Source organism: Triplophysa dalaica, chromosome 4 (assembly GCF_015846415.1).
Source record: "Triplophysa dalaica isolate WHDGS20190420 chromosome 4, ASM1584641v1, whole genome shotgun sequence".
Taxonomy (NCBI): domain Eukaryota; kingdom Metazoa; phylum Chordata; class Actinopteri; order Cypriniformes; family Nemacheilidae; genus Triplophysa; species Triplophysa dalaica.
In genome coordinates this window covers 16,579,485-16,603,181 of record NC_079545.1, presented here as the reverse complement: position 1 = coordinate 16,603,181, position 23,697 = coordinate 16,579,485, and the positions used below count along the sequence as shown (strand labels likewise).

At 40.6% G+C, this 23,697-nt stretch overlaps 2 protein-coding genes across 3 annotated transcripts; one reads left to right on the top strand and one right to left on the bottom strand.

Moving 5' to 3' along the window:
* Window positions 1-428: 428 nt before the first annotated feature.
* Window positions 429-16,565, bottom strand: zdhhc23a (zinc finger DHHC-type palmitoyltransferase 23a). 2 transcript variants are annotated; one of them, XM_056747171.1, is made up of 7 exons: window positions 16,386-16,565; window positions 16,037-16,267; window positions 13,656-13,697; window positions 4,632-4,949; window positions 3,165-3,812; window positions 1,412-1,579; window positions 429-1,311 (listed from the first exon to the last, which is right to left on the bottom strand). In XM_056747171.1, exons 4-7 carry the CDS (start codon window positions 4,751-4,753, stop codon window positions 1,044-1,046), a joined length of 1,206 nt encoding a protein of 401 aa, XP_056603149.1. In that variant the 5' UTR covers window positions 4,754-4,949; window positions 13,656-13,697; window positions 16,037-16,267; window positions 16,386-16,565; the 3' UTR covers window positions 429-1,043. The 2 variants fall into 2 exon arrangements, with proteins under 2 accessions (XP_056603149.1, XP_056603150.1); XM_056747172.1 differs by having other exon boundaries at window positions 1,083-1,306.
* Window positions 16,566-21,908: 5,343 nt separating this feature from the next.
* On the top strand, window positions 21,909-23,434 carry si:ch211-137i24.12 (Immunoglobulin superfamily member). The gene is made up of 2 exons (XM_056747058.1): window positions 21,909-22,256; window positions 23,134-23,434. Exons 1-2 carry the CDS (start codon window positions 22,124-22,126, stop codon window positions 23,256-23,258), a joined length of 258 nt encoding a protein of 85 aa, XP_056603036.1. The 5' UTR covers window positions 21,909-22,123; the 3' UTR covers window positions 23,259-23,434.
* Window positions 23,435-23,697: the final 263 nt, after the last annotated feature.

Here is a 23,697-nt window from a genome sequence, read left to right as displayed (position 1 = left end):
AACAGTCCATCATTTTAATAAAGATTTTCATTTTTTTCTGTATATTTTCCAGTGCTGCTCACTTATTTTGTCAAAGAAGATATGCAACTGAAACAAGAACTTCATACACAACTGAAATGGGACAACCATGTTATATCATTTCATGTTGTATAATTGTAGAGGAAGTGTGCTCTAAAGTTCATGCATGCATATATTCTCTAGTTCTTTTTTCATGTATTCAGGCTTGTGGTTGCTCAGAGAAGGTAAGGCTAGCACTGTTTCAAAACCACTTCCTAACTATCCGTCGTCCTCGATTCTTTAGACAGGTCACTAGATGACATCTAGGCAATAGAAGTTTAAGTTTCACACTAAAAGAAGTACTGTAATGATTTGTACGGTATGTTCCCTAAATTGTAAAAGCAGAGAACACGACAACCAGAAAACACATATGAAATAATGTATAATCTTTAATTATTAATAAAAGATAATATATTGTACATTTATGGATAGAATGACTAGTTGTTGTTCAATAAACACTAATACACAAATCTGGAAAATGTACATAAAAATTTGTTTCCTGAGAGTGCTCAGCAGCATTTAAAAAAAGACAAGAATTACACGCTGCTTCAGCATTGATACTGACAATAAAAATCAAAGCAAAAGTATTCTGATTGTAAATTTAGATGACAAAAAACTCTATTGATGGCTTATCATTGCTTCATTGTTGATGTTTCAGGCAGTTTAACCTTTGAGGTATGTAAGGAGCAGGTGGTTTCGTTTCGTGAAACTTTTGCTTCGTGCTGTGGTTGCATACAGAGTAATGGTCTCACTATGAGAGGCCTGATTCAATATGTCCATATACTGACTAAAATACAAATTAAGAACATCAAAGATTTTTAACTCTGACAGTTTTACTAAATGTGCGGGTAAATGTGTCAAACAAGCTTTTGACCCAGTTCCTCCTTCAGACCAACCAAACATTCAGGTGTGCCCTACATGTGAGATATTGTAAGTACAGAAGAAATAAAAATTCATTCTAGGGTCATGTTTAAGCTCTCTTTGCATCATACCATGTCTGTGAAGGGAGATTCATTCTCATTTGTGTTCATGGTGAGGAACTGGATCCAGTTCTGGCGGAAACCTCGTGTGTAGGTTCCAGTCTCCACAACCAGGCCACAGTAACGCCGTCTGCCCATTTTGTAGCGCAAGGCGATCTGTGCTTCCCGCTCTGTAACGTTATAACTAACGTTGATGACTTGAAGGATGAACAGGTAAAGCAGACCTCCTGTTATGACAAAACTGTACCACACACATGTGAAGCACAGTGCTGTGCTACACACAAATACAATAAAATATTATTATACATCTATATTTTGCCTTTTTTTAATTAAGGTTTAAAAAGTGGGTGAAATTGTCATGTCTGAGAGTGCACCTGTATTGGTTGTAAACTCCAGGGCAATATAACATGGCCGTAAATAGACTCTGTCGGGGACATATGCTCCGCAAGACCAAACTGATCCCGTAAAACGATGTCAGCAAGAAAAGAAGGAGCGTCAGAAGAAACTGCCTGTGATTGGCTTGCCCCACACAGCTGTTTATCCTGTCATGTTGTGGACAATCACACACACAAAAACAGGGGGAAATAAGTCTGGTGTTGTTAGATCAAACAACCTTTCTACAAATTTATGCCAAAGAGCCCTGGTAATAAATTATATTTTTAAAACATATCAACAAAAAAGTATAAGGAGAATAAATCTGCAGCTGTATGCATTAAAAAAGTAGTTTGTCCGATTACAATGAAATTTCTGCTTTATAAAAAAGAACCATGCAGGTTTGAAGGATAAAAAATGACAGATATTTAATTTTAAACTGTTTCTTTACCAATTGAACTACAGGAACATTGTAGCTAGACTATATGCATTATTTTGAGCATTACATAGAAGCAAAGGTTGTGGGTTTGATTTTCAGTGAACACACGTACTTATAATAAAAAGTATACCATAAATGTGCACTGCTGATTGAAAAATATCTCTCATCACACGTACGCACTCCACTTTTTGGCTTTTATTAAGTATTATGTGTTCTATGGCATGTTTTTTTATTTGCGCCTGTGTGTGTTGAGCAGGTGGAAACAGATTGGCCTGGTGAGATATCTTTTTACTGTCCTGAAAGACTGCGGTCCTGTGGCCCTTGCACATGTCTCACCAGTCTGTCCTGATCCAGTGACGTCTTCAGGGAATCAGCTTGAACATATGTGTGTGTCTGTCATGCATAAACGTATGACAAGAGGAGGAGAATATTTATTGCCATGACAAGTGTTTTAAAGTGGAATTATTCACCTACAGCCACGGTTTCAGAATGTTTTAGTAATGTTCAGTGTATACTTGGGAGTGAAGTGTTTTATAACGTGCTCTTACTTTGTAAAGCAATAGTTAACTCCAAATTTAAAATGATGTTGTTAATTCCCTCCCTTCTGTTTTTCTTTGCTTGTGAAAAAATAAGATGAAATAGATTGAAGGGATAGTTAAGGGAAAATGTATTTATCGTATATTCAACCTCATGTCATTACCAAACTTTTTTTCTTCTGCAGAACACAAAAAAATATATTTTGAAGAATGTTGGTAAACAAACAATTTCTCAAAATATCTTCTTTTGTGTTCCACAGAAGAGGGAGGGAGGTTTTGACGTAACCTGATGGTAAATACATGTTGACAGACATTTTTTTTTTGGATGAATTATCCCTTTAAAGATTACCAAAGACACTCCTTTTCACAATGAAAGTAAATAAGGAGAGAGGCTGGCAACCTCCAAAATCACTAAAATTTGGAGTTTCAGTTTGGAAATGTTCTAAATAATTGTAATATATTTTTTCTGAAATTGAAGTCACAATAAACTCACAAATATTCACTTCATTATTTATATCAGTTTAGTGAACTGAACCAACGGAATCCTCCGATTCAATGAAAACCATTTCAGTTTATTTGTTCACAAGAAAATAAATCTCAAAGAAACAGAAATGTAAATTTAATCCTGCTCTCAAACAAGATGGTAATTGGGCACAAAAGACATTAATGCAAGTTTTATGGGACACTTATATTATGCCTTTCGAGCGAAATAGTCCTTGATTATCATATAAAAAGGTTTTTCGATTTTGGGTGAATTGTTTATTTTATTAATAAACTCACCAAATACAGTGATGATCCATCCGAAGAACACACGTCCCACAAATCCTGCAGTGCCCTGCCCTCGGCGGACGTACCAGTCGACACACAGGGCACCACCTTTCCTTTTCTTCAATCACCCCATTTGATTGGCTGATTTTATTGGAGGGGGAGGAGTCCTGGTGAGAGTTTTTGCTATTGGCGGTAGAGCAACTGTCGAGTTCCACACCTTGTGCTTGGGATCTGACAAAGCCTGGGCCCCTTTTGGTGTGCACGAGGGAGATGAGCATCAACACCATGCTTGTCGTCGCGGTAACCAGCTGCAGTTTACTTACATCTCCTCTGGGAAGGATCTCAGTGAGGAAAAGGTAGTACATATAGGCAAGGGAGAAGAGTGCCAAACTAAGAAAAAACTGTGTGCGTCTTTTCCTTCTGTGAGTTACGTAGTAATACCAAAACACCAATCCTGGTAGGGCGGTCAAGATAACAACTCCCAACAAACAATTTATTGCTGCTACCCGCAGTAGTCCAGGAAGCAATACCATCGGAGGTAGAACTGAGAGTTCCAATCGAACGGGTCCTATGGCACAACAAGGCAGACCCAAGCGATCAGCAAAAAGAGAAATGAAACGAGAGATGATGTCTGGCTTGTCTGTCTCTCCTCTGAGTAATCTAATGAGAGGGGATGAAAGAAATTAGTGTTGAATTTGAAATTTAAGGGGTGATTACATCAAAACATAATAAACAGTCTGAAAAACAAGGTGTGAAGTCGATAATAGTTCAACCCAAATATTACAATTTTGTCATCATTCATTCTCCCTCAAGTAATTCAAAGAGTTTTTCCTTCCAAGAACACACTAGGCTTAGTAGTTCTTTTCAGTTTTAAGATAATTGAGTATATACAGTACATCAAACAACAATAATTGTATGTGAAAGGACCATAGATATGTATAAATATGTGACATAAAAACATCAATTGTAAGATCATTTTAAAATGTTATCTGGTGGCATTTCTGAGCATCTACATGGTAATCAACATATTTATTTTAAAATAAATTTTTAAGGAGTGACGTTAAAACACTCAAATAAAAATATGACACTGTTAAAATATAAATTTGAATATAATCCTATATTTAAAATATAAATATAATTGAATATGCAGTTTGTACAGTATATGCTGCTATAAAACTCAAATTTAATTGGTTAAAACATATGGCAATCTACCAGCAGGGGCTAACTAGGCCATGCTTACCAGCAAAAACCTGACCCCTGTGCCAGATGCTCAAGAATTCACGATGTTTGGCGTGACATGTAACCATCCAGTTTTGTTGGTGAAAAAATTGTGAATATTTTTGATGAATATTTCGATTTGGAACAATATGAGTAAATGAATAACCAGAAATAATTCACAGAATCGTTTTTTGTGAACTATTTTTAAATAAACAAATTAACTCTCTGTATGTGCTATGACCTTAATGGTTGGATTCTGACCTTTCGCAGGCATTATCAAGTTCTTCACAGTCACAGCAACAGTTTTCTCTTTGCTGGTCGATGTCACCACAGCAACACAGAGGGTCATCTGGTTCCGGGGGCTTGAAACGTTCTCGTTTCATCTCCTTATGTCAAAGACCACCTTCCAGTGTGAGATCAAGCTCTATTCAGGATTAGGTCAAATCACTTTAATTCAGCTGGGTGGAAAGAGTTGATTACACTTGAAACAGTAGATTCGGGAGATCAGGTAGATTCACTGTTTCGTTGTTATGTGAGAGAACAGATTCAAGGGAACAGATTCATCCACCTGACGTTACACTATGGAGAAAGAAAAAAAAATACGTCCTGAGTACACCATCTTAATTCTCACGCAATCACGCAACAGCCTTCATGAAGTACTATAGCCAACTGATGATGGTAAAAAGTCAAAGTGACAAATATTTTGCATATGTATCTAAATATCTCATATATTGTAGTTTATGTTTTTCTTTTTAACCATTTTTTATGAGAAAAATAGTGTGCGTGGCTTTTGTCTTTCTCTGTGATTTGATTGGATGTATTAAAACCAGCTGTGCATTTTCAAATGGAAGTGGCAGGAGACTGACAGTTGAGGGGAGGAGTTAACGAATGCTCCGCCCAAGAAAGAAGTGCATTTTCAGATTCTAAATAAAGATTATGAGGGTAAACGAATTTAAAAGAAATGACCCACATTGATAAATTATTTACAATAAACTTAACAATTAAATAAATAGGCATTGTAATTTTTTATTTCAATGGGGCTTTAAGAACAGATAGTCAATTTATCAGTCTTTTCTCATTTTCTTCTATGGTCTTAAAGCAAAATTGGGAGAAAGTTGTGCACTTCAATAAATTTAAAGGGGTCATATGACGCGAATAGATGTTTTTCTGTGTCTTTGGTGTGTTATAAGTTGCCCATGCATGTATAAGACACGTAAAATTGCAAAAATCAGAACATAACAAAGCGAATGCTCACCCAGGCCTGCCAGAAAACGACTTGTGTAACCACACACGCACAAATCTAGGGTATGATTTGACTAGGACCGCCCCAAAAGTATACGCAAGTAAGGTGGCCCGTACCTGTCATTACAATTGCTATGGAACCTGATGTTCCGAATATGGTAAGAGCCGTTACATTTCCGATCACTGCGCACTGGTTAACTGGCCAATCATAGCACACCTTGCTTTTCAGAGCGATGGGCAAAAAAAATCTGCATGTTATAGAGAGGCGGGGCAAAGAGGAGATACAAACATGCACGGTATTTGGAAAATACAGCATTTTTGAACATTAAAGCTGTCATGAACAGGTCTTGTTTATTGTTTTATACTATGTATGAAGTCTATTTATGACGTTCGTCATTTGTGTGTAGTTTGTATAGCCAATAGTTGTATAGTGTTTAATGATACAGTATATGACCAGACGTGTCAGCATTTGAGACCTGAAGACCCAGAAGATCACCACGATCGCAGGTCTCAAATGTTACGAGAGTTTCCATGATAAATAAAAAAAAGGGAGACAGTGTTGGCAGGTATGGATATGACCCAGCACCCAAAATAATATAAAAACAGGCCGCCCTTCTGACTGCACCAAAACGACGTTTTTCCAAACTCAAGAGTTGCTTCGTTTCAGCTCAAATTCTCATTGCCCCTGATTCTTCTCGTCAGTTCGTGCTGGAGGTCAACGCGTCAGAGGTGGCGGTTGGTGCGGTTCTCTAACAGTCCTCTTCCATGGACGGCAAGGTTCACTCTTGCGAGTATTTTTCCCACTGTTTATCCCCTGCCAAGAGTAATTACGACATTGGTAATAGAGAGTTGCTGGCCGTCAACCTCGCCTTGGAAGAAATTTGCCATTGGTTGGAGGGTGCGGGGGAACCTTTTATCATCTGGACCAACTGTAAAAATCTTGAGTACATCAGTTCTGTCAAAAGGTAAAACTCTAGGCAGGCTTGATGGGCATTATTTTTCGGTCGTTTCCGTTTATCTATTTCCTACCGTCCAGGTTCCAAGAACGTTAAACTTGACTCTTTGTCCTGTATTTTTGACCTATCTGAACGCCCCTTGTTTCCCGAGTCCATCGTGCCAAAGAATATCGTAGTCTCTACGATAACTTGGGAGATCGAATCGAAGGTTCTTGAGCCTTATTAGGGGTAACGCCTCTGCCTGGTTACCCACCGAGTTGGTTTTTGGTGGTGCCAGAGAATTTAAGGTCCGACGTCATTCGTTTGGGTCATTCTTCCAAGATAGCTTGTCATCCAGGGGTTAGTCAAACCATTTTTCTCATTAAAAAACGGATCTGGTGGCACTCTATGGCCAGTGACATACAAAGTTTTTTTTTAGCCTGCTCGGTTTGTGCCGTTTCTTAGACTTCCAATAGACCTCCTGCTGGATTCCTTCAACCGCTGACAGTTCCCTATTCATGGCCTCCTGGAGGATGTGGTCTCTGACAGGGGACATCAGTTTATCTCCAAATTTTGGAAAGAATTTTGTCCTTTGTTTCTTCTGAGTACCACCCCCAGAGTAACGGTCAGAGTCTGGAGCAAGGCTACACAGTCTATCCTCCAGGTGAGGTCATGAACCAAGGCCCAAGCGGATCGCCACCAGTCTAAACCTCCCGTCTACGTTGTTGTTAAAAAAGTGTGGCTGTCATCCAAGAACATTCCACTCTGTGTCGTTTGTAATAAACTTGCTCCTAAATTCATTGGCCGGTTTACTGTCACAAAAACGATTAGTCCAGTGGCAGCCCACCTAAAACTTCCTCCAGCGTACAGGAGAATTCATCCCGTATTACATTTTTCCAAATTAAAACCAGTATTTTTGCTATCATTAAGCCACCTGCCGCAGTTCCCCCACCGCTGCGACTCGTAGATGGGGAACTCGCTTGTTCTGTAAAAAGTATTCCAGACTCTAGGCGGAGGGGACGCAAATTTCAATTATTCATGGACTTGGAAGATTAGGGTCCTGAGGTCAGGAGAAGGGTTCCTGCCACAGACCTATTGGATCATTCACTTATTGATGATTACAATCAACAGGTAAGTTCCCCTGGAAACCCCAAGCGGCACTCTTGGGGAAGGGGTACTCTCAAGGTTCATGGATCCGTGTGTTCATTACTGATTGTTTGTCTCATGTCTGTTGCTGGCAAGCGTTTCCCAAGCAACCAGTGTAATGATTATCCATCAGCATTGCTGGCTTAGAATATATGTGCCCTGCAAATCCCCATGCTTATTGTTAGATTGTTGTTCACTTATGTTTATCATCAGTCTAGTTTCTTGCCAGATCTGTCCAGGAGTTGTCTGGGATTTTTATCCTGCGGAGGAATACCAAGTTGCCGTTTGGATCTCCCTTTGGGGGTTGGACTTGTTCAGTTTACCAATGGATCTCTGCATCTGGAATCTTATCACCTTGTCAACATCCATTCATTGTCTTGCCTTTGCTCACTTTATTCAAATAAACTTTGTTACACTTTCTATTGGATTTTGTGTTCTCTTCGCCATGAAAAAAACACTTCAAAACAACCTCCATTATTCGCAAACGGTGGATAAAATCTTGAAAAATTATACATGAGCCCGCCAAATCCCGAAGATTCCTATTCACACGGGACTAATATTATCACAGGACCTCGGTGTCTGTCAAAATATAGTAGGTAATTTCTGGGGGAGTTTTTTGCTTACAAATTATGGACATGGCCGATTCTCATGGGATTAAGATCACGGACAACCACTGCAATTATAACAAATGACTAAAGGTCCCCAGGTAATACTAATCCCGTGCGGATAGGGCTATCATCGGGACATATAAATTAATCTCTAACAAACCAATAGTGACGGATAGTACAAACATGTTTTAATCACATAAGATTGCTGCACCACTCCTATCGAATCCAATATTGACATCATAGCATTGCTTTTTAATTTTAGTCTCTCCGCAAATCAAGCATCGACCCATGCCTTGTTCACAAAGGAATCCGTGGTGACATGAACCGAACAAATGCTCAATGTTTTACCCACGTGAGCTGGAACGTCTTTAAAAATAAACTTCCACCACGCATTACTAATGTCTGACACCGAAGGAAGATCATGCATCGACTGTGTTCTTCCACAACATGGTGTAGCAATGTGGCCTAAAGATATACTGACTACGCCACCCCAATAAAATTGGGGATGAAAATAAAGAAGAACACACATGTCCATTCCACTGGACAGGGAAAGGCAGGAGGGTACCATACAAAAAAGTATTTTTATTAATCTAAAATGATTGTCGACCAGCTGCTGACTAGTACCGTATGGCCGGCCAGCCGCGGGGTACGACAATGGAGGAACCAGCCAAAAAGGGATAGAAACCACCGACCCGTCCTGATGACCACTGAAAGCCAGAGAGAGGGTGAAAGTCCAGACCCTAATCTCTTTTCCGATCTGTTCCAACAGGTGACCGGGGGTTGTTCATTTGGACGGGAACAACGGGAGGATGCGTTACTACAGAATTGCTGGGATCAGGTTAGAGTTGTGGATGGGGAAGATCGCCAGCCAATTCCACATCCTCTCCCACACTTCCTTATAGGGGGGGGAGGAGAAACTGCTGCTGGTGGTTCCGTCAACCAAGACGGCGACGGTCCTGGAAATGGCCCATGGCAGGACACCTGGCGGCCGCGAACACTATTCAAAGTATCCGGGACCGTTTTCACTGGCCCTGCCTGGAAGGAGAGGTGAAGAGGTTTTGCCAGGCCTGCCCAACATGCCAGCAGGCATCTCCCCACCGACCTCCCCCCAGCTTGCTCATCCCTCTAACAGTGATCGAAGTGCCCTTCGAACGCATTGGGATGGACCTGGTAGTACTGCTGCCGGGGACACAAGTACATGCTGGTGGTTACGCATTATGCTACGTGGTACCCAGAAGCCCTACCCTTAAGGAAAGACACATCCAATGCGATCGCCAAGGAGTTGTTCCTGATGTTTAGCCGGGTAGGCATTCCGACGGAAGTACTGACTGACCAGGGGACCCCGTTTATGTCCCGGCTGATGGTGGACCTCTGCCGTCTACTTAAAGTGAAACAACTCCGGACATCCGTCTACCACCCCAAAACCGACGGCCTGGTGGAGAGGTTTAATCAGACCCTGAAGAGAATGGTCCGGCGAGTGGTGGCAGAGGATGGGCGTGACTGGGACCTTCTACTGCCATATGTGCTCTTTGGCATACGGGAGGTACCCCAAGCGTCCACTGGCTTTACACCGTTCGAAGTCCTGTTCGGCCGACAACCCCGCGGCCTACTTGATGTCACCCGTGATGTGTGGGAACAACAACCCGCCCCCCATTGCAGTCTGATTGAACACATCCAGCAGATCAGTTCCCGAATAGATCGGTTGATGCCCATAGTCAAGGAGCACCTCGTCGAGGCCCAGCATGCCCAGCAACGGTGGTATGACCGGCAGGCCCAGCCACGTGAATTTCAGCCAGGCGATAGAGTCCTATTACTAGCCCCCACCGGCACCTCCAAGATCTTGGCGTCCTGGAAAGGACCGTACACGGTGGTTGAGAAGGTCGGGCCGGTCAACTACCGTATCCGCCAGCCGAACCTACGTGTACCACCTGAACTTACTAAAGAAGTGGATTGCCGCCCCCGCCCAGATGGCAGTGTTCGCCACAGAAGAGCCAATGGTTGTCCCGATGGGAGAACAGCTGTCCCCCCTCCAAAAAAATGATCTTCAGCCCTGGATTGTCAGTTCCGAGACGTATTCTCTGAAAAACCCAGGCAGACTCAGATAGTCCATCATGAGGTACGCACACCACCTAGAGTTGTCGTCAGACAGAGGCCCTACCGGGTACCAGAGACACGTCGGCTGGCTATAGAGGAGGAAGCCTCACGGATGAAAGCACTTGAGGTAATAGAGCCATCCGGCAGCCCCTGGTCCAGACCTATTGTGATGATGGATGATGGTCGAATGGATAAACTCCTGCACCGGTTAGGGAAGGCTCAATATATCACCACACTGGACCTAACAAAGGGATACTGGCAGGTGCCCCTCGCTCCAACGTCCCGGGAGAAGACTGCCTTCAGCACCCCGACCGGACACTGGCAGTACCGGGTGCTGCCCTACGGAGTCAATGGGGCACCTGCTACCTTCCAGCAAATGATGGACATTTTGTTATGGCCACATCAAGCATACGCCGCGACCTATATCGATGACCTCGTCATCCACTCGGGGACCTGGGACGAACACCTGGAATTATTGCGGAGAGTGTTGGTGGACCTACGGAAGGCAGGCTTAACGGCAAACCCAAAAAAGTGCAACCTAGGAGTTGCCGAAGCCCAGTACCTGGGGTAGAGGGTCGAGGGAGGCCTTATCCAACCCCAGCCAAAGAAGGTGGAAGCCGTCCGGGAAGCCCCTCGACCCCTCAGCATATCCCTGGTACGCGCCTTCCTGGGGCTGGCGGGGTACTATAAATGCTTTATCCCCAACTTCTCGTCCATAGCCAGCCCCCTGACCGACCTGAACAGGAAGAAGCAGCCAGAGAGGGTAAAATGGAGTGATGGATCGGAACAGGCATTCCAGACCCTGAAGAAGGCACTATCGTCGTCCCCGATACTACATGCCCTGGACTTCGGCTTCCCCTTCGTCCTCCAGACCGATCCCTCCAACACCGGACTAGGAGCAGTGTTATCCCAAACGTGGGATGGAGCAGAGCACCCCGTGGTCTATATCAGCCAGAAGCTCACCCCAGCAGAAAGCAGATATGCCACGGTAGAAGGGGAGGCCCTGGCCATATAGTGGGCAGTCCTGGAGATGCGCTATTATCTCCTGGGATGCAGGTTTACACTTGTGACAGACCACGCACAACTACAGTGGATGGCCAAGGCGAAAAATACCAATGCCAGGGTAACAAGGTGGTTCCTCGCGCTCCAGGACTTCCACCTTACCGTAGTCCATCGGGCCGGGACCTCCCATGGGAATGCAGATGGTCTGTCGAGGATCTGGTCAGGATGGACAACTCGGTCAGGTAACACTCACCCCTCCCTACACGTTTTCTCCCCACAGGATGTTCCAGAGGAACAGGACGACACCAGGCACCAGGTCGACGCTTTCGGGGGGATGTGACGAGTCACCCAGTGCACGATCAGCATCGCCTTGGAGACAGAGGAAATTAACGAGACACACCTGCCGATCATTAAAGGACACACTCACACCGGACATAAAAGGAGGAAGAAAACAGAGGTTAACGAGCCAGTCCGCCTCAACCAAAGATGAACCTAACCTGCCAAATTAGTGTTCCAGGCTGAACAGCAACACATAGATCCACAAAGTGACTACCGGGAAGGAAGATCTGCCGAGGCTCGACGGAACCCCTAAAACTTCCTGCTTTTCCTCCGTCTCCCCATCGGGAGAATAATAAAAGTACCCTCTGGGGCCATTTGATTTTTACTCTTGCGTATGTGTGGTTGCTCTACCTGTCACAACCGCATCCACAGTTTGGTCAAAACATAAATCACAAAAAACAAAAATAAGGAGGCTGAGGCTTCGTTCACAAGGAGCGGGTGTGTAAATGACACCACATATACGAAGGAAAACCAGCCCAAATCAAGGTCACTCAAAGTGTACAGCAAGTAACACCACGGCAAACGCGACACAGTAATAGACAGCCCTCAGAGGGGCACCCATGGTGTGATAAGACTAATCCCGCTTCTGAAGCACCCAGCTCCTATTACGAAACCAAAAACACCAAGAAAGAAAAACTAGTCACTGAAACAAATGCATATAAATACTGTGGCTGCATAATTTTGATCGGAATTCATGATGATGCAAAATGACTACACGGACTTTGTACAAATAAACCTTACCAAACCTCATGACAGCATTCAATACGATCAGCACTAATAAAGCAGCAGTAAATAAACAAAATCATAAAGGCAAAAACAGAAACTGAAACTAATCAAAATTAAGTTTCATTAAGTAAAACAACTTAATCCCCCTGGAAAAACAGCAGTGTGGCTCTGAGCAGCCGTTGGAGAAGACACTGCCTTTCATCAACTGCTTTAACAAACAACACTAAAACATTAAAATACCCACTTACAAACATTTAAAATATACTAAATAATGAAGAAAACATACCCACCTGATAATGTGCCACTCATGACCATGTTCCTCACGCACATACAATAGCTTCTTTGGCCTTAACAACAGTCACAGCCATCGGTGCAACCCTGCCATACTGTAAAGCTGACCGAGTGGGAGCCATGACGGCACACCGCACTAAAATGAGCATGTAACTAACATCAGATAAACGACGATGCTAACGTCCCAAACAACAGTGTAATGAGTTCCAACGCGTGTCCAGCCCTGCTACACAGGCACTGCACAATATTTTGCAATCTTTAACGGCATGTTTATTGTTTGCTTGCTTTTGTTTCGCGCAACTTGTGTTACTTCAGTACTGTCATGTACGAACCAGTGGGTGGGGCTAGAGAAGCAGTCTTTGGTATTCATCTTTGGAGGCAGTGTTCAACCTATCTATGTCATAGATAGGTGCATTCCAGGACCTAGCGTTCGCTGGGCCTGGTGTCAATAAAAGTAATTTCAGTAACAAGGGCGTTTTTCAGTTATAACACTTACAGGATGTTTGCTTGAATACGATTCCCTCCTATTTAACAAATGCTCCCGTTTAAATGTATGTCTTAATTCATGACTCCTTTAAATTGTGTATACACATTGCATTACATCTAAAACAAACGATAATATTAGTTTTAGCTGTGTCTTATGACCCCTTTAATAAAAAAGGAGGGGGATTCTTTGATAGACAATACACATATTTCAAACATATGTCTGGTGAATAAATTTCAAGTCAGAAACGAGGAGCACATAGTCAGGTGTCTTATCGCTGCCAGAGGCATCTGGAGGTTGTTAGGCGGCTAGAGGTGATGCAGCTATGGCTGGAAGTGACGCAAATTCTCACCATAAATTACATTTGCTGATGCCTACACCTACTGTGATGTATGTTAATTGTGTTATTATTCCTTACCTGAGGATGGCGCTCTCAGACTAGGATGTGTTAGGTCGGAACCTGCAAGAGCGGGGAATAAAAAGAGTTCAGTAGAACAACAGGTCGCATGAAACCGTCTCATCGTGAGTTATTAAATTACACATCCAATAAACATAACACCTACCCCACCCTAAACCCTAACCTTACAATAATAAAAAATAGTAATGAACTGTATTCTGGGTGACAAAAATATGCGGTATTAAGTGCGCATGCCCAGTGGATGTAGGTTATGGAAGCATATGTGGTGCAAAATTCAATTTGCAATGTAATATTCAAAAAGGCAATGCAATATTCAAAATGACAATGCAATATTCAAAATGGCAATGTATTTCTGTATTTCAATTGAAAATGAAATTATATTATTTACATTTTTCAGTTCCTACACTAGTTTTAATGTTATTTAAATGGATATTTTTAACGCTCTTTAAGTTGCAAAATTTAAATGAAAATGATTATACATATTTAAGATAGTCAAGCAAAACTGTAGCAAAAAGAAAATTCTAATGTCATTTTCCCTTAATGCATTAACATTAACAGGTTGAACATTTGGGATTGCATTTTCATTTACACACGCGTTGAGTGGTGCAAAATTCAATGTGGACTTGAAAATGCATTTCGAGCTGACCACGCCCCCTCCCCGGTACAGCGTCATTGCATGAAGGCGGAGCCAGCATCGCTATTTGCTAGTTAGGTGTGTTGTTTTGAGGTGTTGAAAACACGTTCGACTGCAGAGATAATAAAAGCGTTAAATCGCTTGCACATACACGTTTTCATCATAAACACGTTCAGTATTTGTTGTCTTTGTTTCTGAATGATTATGTTAAGATATTGACTGTTTTTGTGGTGCAATATTTCCTTAACTTCAGGAACCGAGTTAACTGCAGCATCCGGATGAATTAGAAACCAAGGTTAATTTTCGTAAGGGCAGATCTCCACTTTGGCAATGTTTATGTGTATTTGTGCATAATCTCTCCCCTTACACTTTCTCCAGCACGAAAGAAGCAAAGTACAGAGGTGTATTTCACGTGGATGTATCGCGTTTGTGATTGTACTGTACAGTTACTGAATAGTGGTCTCACAAAACGACGATTTCTGAACAATTGTATGAAGATATTGTGACAAAAAAGACAGTTATCAAAATACTGAATGTGTTCATGATGAAAACGCGTATGAGAAAGTCAAGTGATTATAAGACATTCAACAGGCGAGCTCACCGCTTGAAAAGGCAGAAATTCTAGAAATGCAGCTACTAGTTCTATCGTCTACAAAGACCTACTAATCTTAAAATAAACACCCAAGGAATTTTTTGTCCAATTCGTGTGCATGCAATATAATGTTTTTATCAGCTTTGCAGCCGCACATCCATGCTACTAACTAGCGATGCTGGCTCCGCCTTTAGCAATGACGCTGTACCGGGGAGGGGGCGTGGTCAGCTCGAAATGCATTTTCAAGTCCACATTGAATTTTGCACCACTCAACGCGCTGTGTGTAAATGAAAATGCAATCCCAAATGTTCAACCTGTTAATGTTAATGCATTAAGGGAAAATGACATTAGAATTTTCTTGATCGTTTTGCATGACTATCTTATATATGTATAATCAATCCAGGAATGCATTTTCATTTTAATTTTGCAACTTAAAGAGCGTTAAAAATACCCATTTAAATAACATTAAAACTAGTGTAGGAACTGATAAATGTAAATAATATAATTTCATTTTCATTTTCCTTCTGCACCAAACTTTGCACATGTGGAGAAATGGAAAATGTAAATTTAAATACAGAAATACATTGCCATTTTGAATATTGCATTGCCATTTTGAATATTACATTGCAAATTGAATTTTGCACCACATTTGCTTCCATAGTAGGTAGCTATATCCCTTCTATCCAAAACCGCATCTGGCCCAACCCATGTGCCATCATGTCTTGCTCACAGCGAGCCGACACTTGGGGGGCAGCACACTTACACATAGAATAATGTATAATCATCTTTCAAAATATTACAATCATACAGCTTCATGCCAATTTTACTCATTAAACACTGAACTCACTTCTTCTGTCTTGAATTAAGGTCATTTAAAGTCTCGTGTGAATCGTATAATTGGGCCGTGGAAACTGTTCCCAGAGAGACCGCTCTACATTACAGTTGTCGCGATTGAGAAAAAAAAGAATTGAGTGACATGTGTTTGACATGCTCCAAATTACATTTGTTCCCTTGAGTAAGCAATAGGTTTGCCCTTGAGTGTAATATGATTCAGCCTCACATAGAATTACTATTCTGCTCTTCCCAGAACATATATCATCCACTTAAATAAATATGTATTATAATTATTTTATATAATAATCGTAACTTTGTTACCTATAAAGCAGCTCCAGAACTCTGTCCCAGGAGTTTCTTCAGTTATATTTGTGGTCGGTCTTCAGTGATGCGTTTCTCTCAAACACGGCAGTTAAATAACTCCAGCTTTCTTCTTTAAGCTCCTGTTATAGTCCAAACGTGATGCCATTTCCATGTCAACGTATTTAAACTATGATGTCATCCATGAAAATCCACCCGCACTTTCCATTTCCCCTTTACTCCAAGATTTCCCTGTCAAAAGAATACTTCAGGCTCATTTAATTACAAAACAATTAATATAAGAACAATTATATATGTCAGCAAAGCACAAGAGTACATGCCATTTCTTTCGCTTATTACATAATAGTACCTCCAACAAAGAGTCAAGCGAGTCCTCGTCGGATTGTGAAGATTGTCCGGACTGCGGGGATATCTCCTCGCGCTCGCGCTCGCTGTGTTCTGACCGGGCAGGCGCGTGACATGGATCTGTTTATACGTGTTGTTACCGTTTAGGGATGGTTGGCAGCGATAAAAAAAAGTTGGCATGTGTTATCGTGACAGCGACAACGTACAGTAACGTGAAGTGATAGTGTCTTACGCATTCCCCTCATACTGGGCGGGACACATCGACACCATCTTACCTGATTACACAGAGACGCAGGACATAGTGTTGAAGTTCACAAAGTGTGTTTTTCTCGCATCGATTTTTGTAGATTAAGTTAATACAGTTACATTTTTGGATAACACTAGTGGTGTAGTCTAGTTTTGTGTAGTGAGTATACTGTGATTTTTCCCTTCTAGTCTTAGATCGACACCCTATGAGCGCCACCACACTTCGCCCAATGCATACAGTATGCACATGTAATTAAGAGCATTCTGAAAGACTGCTTAACAATTTATTGTAAGCTACTCAAGACTGCAATAGTCAATGACAGCTGGGTGGACTTGCTGGCTTTGTTACTCACCGTCTAATTCAGCCAGTTAAGAGATACCTTTAGCCTTAGATGGTATATGTATACAATCCCTTAAGCACAGGTTATATCAGCTGGCAATGTTCAATGCACATTGTGATCCAGTCTTTGAAACCCCACTTTAAAGTCATTTACTTGTGATGTACTATTTCTACATAAACCCAACCTGCTAAAAAATAAAGACAATCACAGAAATTCTAGTCCATTAAAATACCACTATGAACCACCCCTTTTACATATTTCAAAGTGAAAAAAAAGTTTTGGGCATTATTATTCCAACCAGATTTAATGGTGTTATATTGATTCCTATCAGCAGCTATTGTGTTTTGGGCATGGTTTTATTGTGAGGGGTTTTCAGCAGAGCAACAAATATAATGCAAATAATATTATGTGAATCTTTGATTTTGACAGTTTAATGTCATGTCAAAGACGCATATTGAAATAAATGGTTATTTTCAAACTCTGATAATTTTCACTAATAACTATTTTCGCCTAGTTTTCACAGGCGCAAGTTGCACTCAGAAGTGTGACGTAGTCTATTATTGATCATTAACAATAATATTTAACACTGAACAGTTTTCCGATTGCTGTCAGTGTCTCTGGCCTGACTTTGTGGCTGGCCTGGAGTTCTCATATCTCATCATTAAAACAATTCTGGACATTGTGATACGTAGGCACACTCATTTATTGATCCACAACACAAACAAACGTTAGTGAAGTGAGCTAGATATATGCATGCAAAAGTGGGGGTGGGTTTTCAGCAGGAGAAGGGAAAGTATTATACACCGGCGAACAGAGAAATGTGATTGCAATCCCAGAACACTATCGCCACAAAGGGGCACGGGCAGGCCGGGATTAAGATTTGAAAGGCCCCTGGGCACAAATGTCTGGGCACTTGCGGTCCACAGGGAGAAATATGGCGGCTGTCACTGCGGACCGCTGGAAAACGATGCAAAAAGCCGGTGGGTCGCAGGTGGTTGCCACCGGTGGACTGCCAACTTTGCCACTGGTGGTCCACCACTGGTCCGCTGGCCTTATGTTAGCTAGCCTTTGTTAATATCTGTAAAGAAAACACAATTGGTAATTTTTGTTCGTTCAGTTGCTCATGGTTACTTTATTAGACATTATCTAAATTGAATTGATAAAACAAGCCTAAATGTTGAAATTTGCTGCAAGGCCTATTGTAAAGTATATACATTTTTTTATATTCCACTTTTTCAATAGATTTACAATATCAATCTCAAAAATTAAAGCCATACAAAAATATGTAATATTCCATTCAAAAGTTTCTGATGATGTCAAAATATTTTGATCTGAAGGAGTGGTCTTGTTATTATTTCTATGGACCAACACAAGTTGTGCAACTTAATCGCTTTTATATAAATATGAAAAATGTATATAGGTGTGTTGGACCAAATATTGAAAAAAGAATTTAGTTCGCACAACATAATTACCATTTTTATCTTTACCCATAGTTTTGGTAAGTGTACTATTTTAAAACGTGGAGAAAATTCTCCATAGAAAATTAGTAGGTGACCCTTATCCTTTGAAAGGTGAGAAATGCATTAGCAGCCATTGCATGTCTCCTCTCAGTTTAAACGTGCATTAAACATCTAGCATTTTTCTTAAGCAGATTCCTATATGCCTGTAGACCAGGTGTGCTTCTGCACATTTAGCTCAATTCTTGCAAATCAGCGACTGTATTAAAGTTTCCTTCTGGTCACCAGGTGTTATATCATGGGTGATATACTGCAAGTAGATTCAAAGTCTAACTTACAAACTAGACTACTGCAGTCTGGACGGACACTGTTCTACTTAAATGTCATCAGATGGCTTACATTGGCCATAACTGTCTTCCATTTCGACACATATCTGATTGTTTGTGATGAAACACCAATCTTTAGCAAGCGCATTCAGCAGTTAAGGTCAAACTATGGTCATAATGGACATGATTTGTGACCTCCTCAAGCAACAGTTCCGACAGATGTGATTCAGATCGACGATCACAAATTTTGAGATCAGATTTCGGTTAAGTGGTGACCTGACCCCTGCTGCATTCCTGACAAGAGGACACTATGTTCCCTCATAAGAGTGGATGGAATGCTACTTTGCAGCTGACAGACACCTGTCACTGTTTCATTATTTTCCTTTTTTTACATTTGTCAGTACTATCTGTATTTTTATGTATTTACTCTAAGTGTCTTTTGATGGATAAAAACCTTTATATATAAAAACAAGAATTTTAAACACGTTTCTGTTGACATTTAATGAATTGCAATGAAAAATAATGTTAAAGCTCACCACTCATAAGAGGGGATAAAAAAGATTTTTCACAGTAATGCAACAGGAGAACAAAATTTGGTCCCCACTCACAGGTTATTATAGGAACTTTTTCTTACTACAGAAAGGTTCTTTGGGTGTTAAAGGTAGAACCATTAGACAAAAAATTGATCATTTTAATCTAGTAAATAGTGAAGCACCCTTTTTAGGAACGTATCTGCAAAAAATACATCATATTTAATGGGATAATGTATATAATTGTACTGTACGTTACTGTAAAGTCGTGCTTTTAGAAAATAAATTAATGTGATTGTCATTTACAATGAAAAACACTATGAAACAATAACACCTGATCTTTCCACAGATGTTGAGGACCTGCATTTTGCTGATGAAAATGGCAACAGGCGTTTCTCTGCATGAGCCAAAACAAAGTAAATAGATTACACAAGCAAAATATAAAGAATTAATCTCACAAACCGATCTTTATAATATGCTGATTTGAGCTCCATTTTCCCGGTTGGTAAGCAAGCGGGACCTCAGGTGCTGCTGTTTTGCACTATAGCGAGAATTTCATCTGAGAACACAATTAATCAAACTATGTCTGGTTATTCAATGCTATGATCACATAAAAAAGTAAAAAACAAACTGACCCTATACCTATCTTACTATATGAATAAATAAATAGTGTGTAAAAATATCTTCCATCCCCTCTCTGGAGTTCTGGAGTCTTATCTGGGCTCCACTGTGATAGCGCAGCTCTTACTGTAATGCCATACAGTAATGCAGTTGATATCGAGCTTGTCCGTGGTGTGGCCTAAAAGTGAACCAGAACCAACTGGAGGAGTGTGTTAAAAGCCTGCGTATGATTAGAGCCCACGCATTCGCACACACTGCAGTCGACCTTGAGGCTTAATGCACTTGGTCTAATACAGTCAGTCTAATGCATTTAGGGGTGTAGCCTGTTGTCTTTTCTCTGTCTGACTGAAATTGCTTATAATGATCCGGAAACTCAGTTTATCTATCAGCATCATGCATTTTATGTCTGGGATACGCAGCAGAAGAGATAGATTGTATGTGCCTGTTTTTGCAACTATGTGCTTTGCAACCGGATAAAAACTGATATGTTTGAAAGAGGCATGGACAGATCTAAGGTGTGGCATTTGAACTTACAATTAAAATAAAAACTCATTAAAATACAATGAGCCATATGCATTGAAGTTCATAATGGTGTAAGACTGAGTCCTAAGAGGCGCATATTGTATTCTTAAAAAGACAGGCAAATCCCTATGATGTATTTTAGCATGCGCTCAAGCTACGGTCAGGTGGTAAATATATGGTCCTATAGGGACACCAAACTCAAAGTCCCGCCGGCCTTAGTTTTGTAGAAGTTTAAAACAAAAGTTTCTGTTGAAGTGCATACAGTCATTCTTCTGCTTACATTATTCGAACGGTTACCTCACTACTCTCTTTAGGTCAATATATGTTTATAAAACGTCTTAGTATGAAAATCAATGTGTCTATAAAGGTCCTTGCTAAAATAGCTAATGTGTGTGCGTGCGACTGTGCGTGTGTGGGAGGGGGAGATGAAGTGTACCTCTGACAGCTCTTCAGTATCAGACTGTGGCACAGATCTGAGACAGAAATGGCTTTCCTCTGTTTATTACCTCTTAGAATTTTATTCAGTCATTTTGTTATTTCTGCCATCACAGGTAAGAGTAAATTCACAATTTCACTTGCTATTTACTGCATTCTTCATACTACTAAATTACACTAATACTTTAACAAGACAACCCAAATAAACTTGACCAAACTTCATATCTCCTCAGGTATAACACCCAAAAACCACACTTACATTTAACGTGAAACAGCAGACTCAAACACACATTTTAATGCACAATGTGAACAAATGTCTGCCCTGTGGTTACTTGTATTTTTGGGCATACAAAATTTACAGTCATAATCTTATAGAGACATCTTACTCTCGTTTGAACTCATTTCGCAGTTCTCACTTATTAACTATAACCATGTCGTATATGTCCATTAATGTAATGTTTACTGATCTGCCTCTTACAGCAAATGTACTTCAAATTTCAGCTGCTTATAGAAGCACCACTTACAGTACAGAGCCATTAACATGAAAGAGAAATATGACGGAGAAACACAATAAACTGATGCAAACGAAGATAGCTGAATATTATGTTTACAGTGTATAAAGTATGTTAGTTTGAAATGTTCGAGTTATGTGACATTGGAAATTCAGTCTTAATTTAGAAAAGCTGAGGAAATCATTCTGACCTATTGATTGAAGTAAAATGGGAGCGGTTTGTTGTTTGGACCGTGATATTTAAATCCTTGTGGTTATGGATGTAATTTTAGAAGTGGATTTACTGTGATCCAGGGCTAATTTAATAATCTAAATAGTGCGTGTGTCTGTGTGTGGGGGGGGGAGATGTAACATTCCTCCATTCCTCCATTTACTCCATAAAGCGGGAATTTGTGCACACTGTAAAATAAAATATTTTTTTTATCAACAGGTGTGCTTCTTTCTGTCTGCTTACTTGTAAATGTTGCCCTAATCCCTACACCAACTCAAACTGTCCCGATTCCTCTTGTAACCTAATGAAGGATCCGCTAATACTCCTCCCAGCTCACAGGGGGCACTATATTTACAACAGCCAATGAAAAAGCTGTGGAGGGTGAGGATTTGGTGTTTCAATGTTTACTAAAGAGTGATGTGGATGAAGTGGCAGCTGTGGATAAGGTGAGGTGGTACGTCAATAGTTCAAATGTTCTACAAGACAATAAGACATTGGAGGATGCTTTCAAAGGCCGAGTGTTTTTGTCTGGTGATGTGTCTATGGGAGATCTATCGATGACACTCAAGAATGTGTCTGTGGAGGATCAAGGCCTTTATTTGTGTGTCTTCATATCGACAAACTCAACTGTTCTACAGGGGGGCGAGACCAAACTCAACATCAGCAAAGAATCGGGTGAGAGTGGGTGAGGGTATACAAAATAATGGTAGGATAGATTTACATTTTTGAACTTGGCATACACTTTTTATCCAATGACTTATAATAAATTGATACAATTTTTTTATGCAAACCCATACCAGTTGACCAACAGGAATTACAGGATCCATCATTTTCATGGATTTTTTTTCACTGTGTGTTCCTGTATGTCAAGTAGAGCATGACAATAGAAATACACATGACTCTAAGGTTGTGGGTTTGAAATGTATATCTTAAATGCACTGTAAATTGCTTTTAAAGTCTGCCAAATGCATGCAAATTAGATTATCAGTTCCGCCATGGCAGTCGTTTTCAAACCTTTTTAAGATGGCAGATCAGTTAACACTCCAAATCTCATTCTGATTCTGACGTCTCATTCAACATTTCGATCAGAGTCCTTCAACATTGGTGCACAGACAGACCATAGTTTGAGAACAACTACACCTTTATGGCTTCTAAGTTCATGTTAAAGGAACAGTTCATCCAAAAAATTTAATTCTGTTTTCATTTACTCACTGTCAAGTGGTTCCAGATCTGTAAAAAAATATTTTTACATTTTCAAAGTCAGAATTTGTAACTGTTAACAATAGGTAATGCACAATGAGCTAAGATGAACAATTGTATTAGCGTTAACTAATATTGACGTAGAACTGCTAATTATTATTTAATCTTAGCTATGCATTTACTATTGTTAACAAATACAACCTTATCCTAAAGTGACGGGTCCTAACCTACCATGTTTTGCTCAGTCCAATGAAGAACTAAAGATCTTAATCATATAAAGTTAAAGTTTTATGGCGCTCATTACATCAAGGAAACACAGTGTGTGACATATTGGTTGTACCTTTCTGCTCAGGTGTGATCAAAGAGTCTGTGGGCACTATAATTGGCATTGTTGTGGCAGCTGTTGGCGTGGCACTAGGGCTGGTTGCTGTGATACTGTCTCAGTTCAAGGACAAGCTGAACTGTCTGCAGAAGTGACGAGGGCAGCGGCCATGGCTTATGAATGTTAGGAGAGCGGATATGATGCTGAAAAGGCCAAAGGTAAACAAGAACAAGCAGGCATGCATAAGCCAAGCTCTGAATTTCCTGCATTACAGAATGACATCGGTGACATTTATCTCAACCAGCTGTGCCACTGATATATGAACCGTCTAGCTTTTGTGAACTTACGCAAATTGAAATGTAAACGCACATAATTCATTGTAAGAATAGGATCAAGGGAACCATGTGAAAATATTTGGATTGTTGGATGAATTGTCCATCAGTTCAAGAATATTTTGGGAGTTTTGACTGAATGATGTACTCCATGTCGTGGCATAGCATTCCAGTCCGGCTTAAGTAAGATTTGTAAATCAGCCTTACTGAAATGCAATATTCAAGTATGCTGTATATTTATGCTTGTATTTTATATCATTGT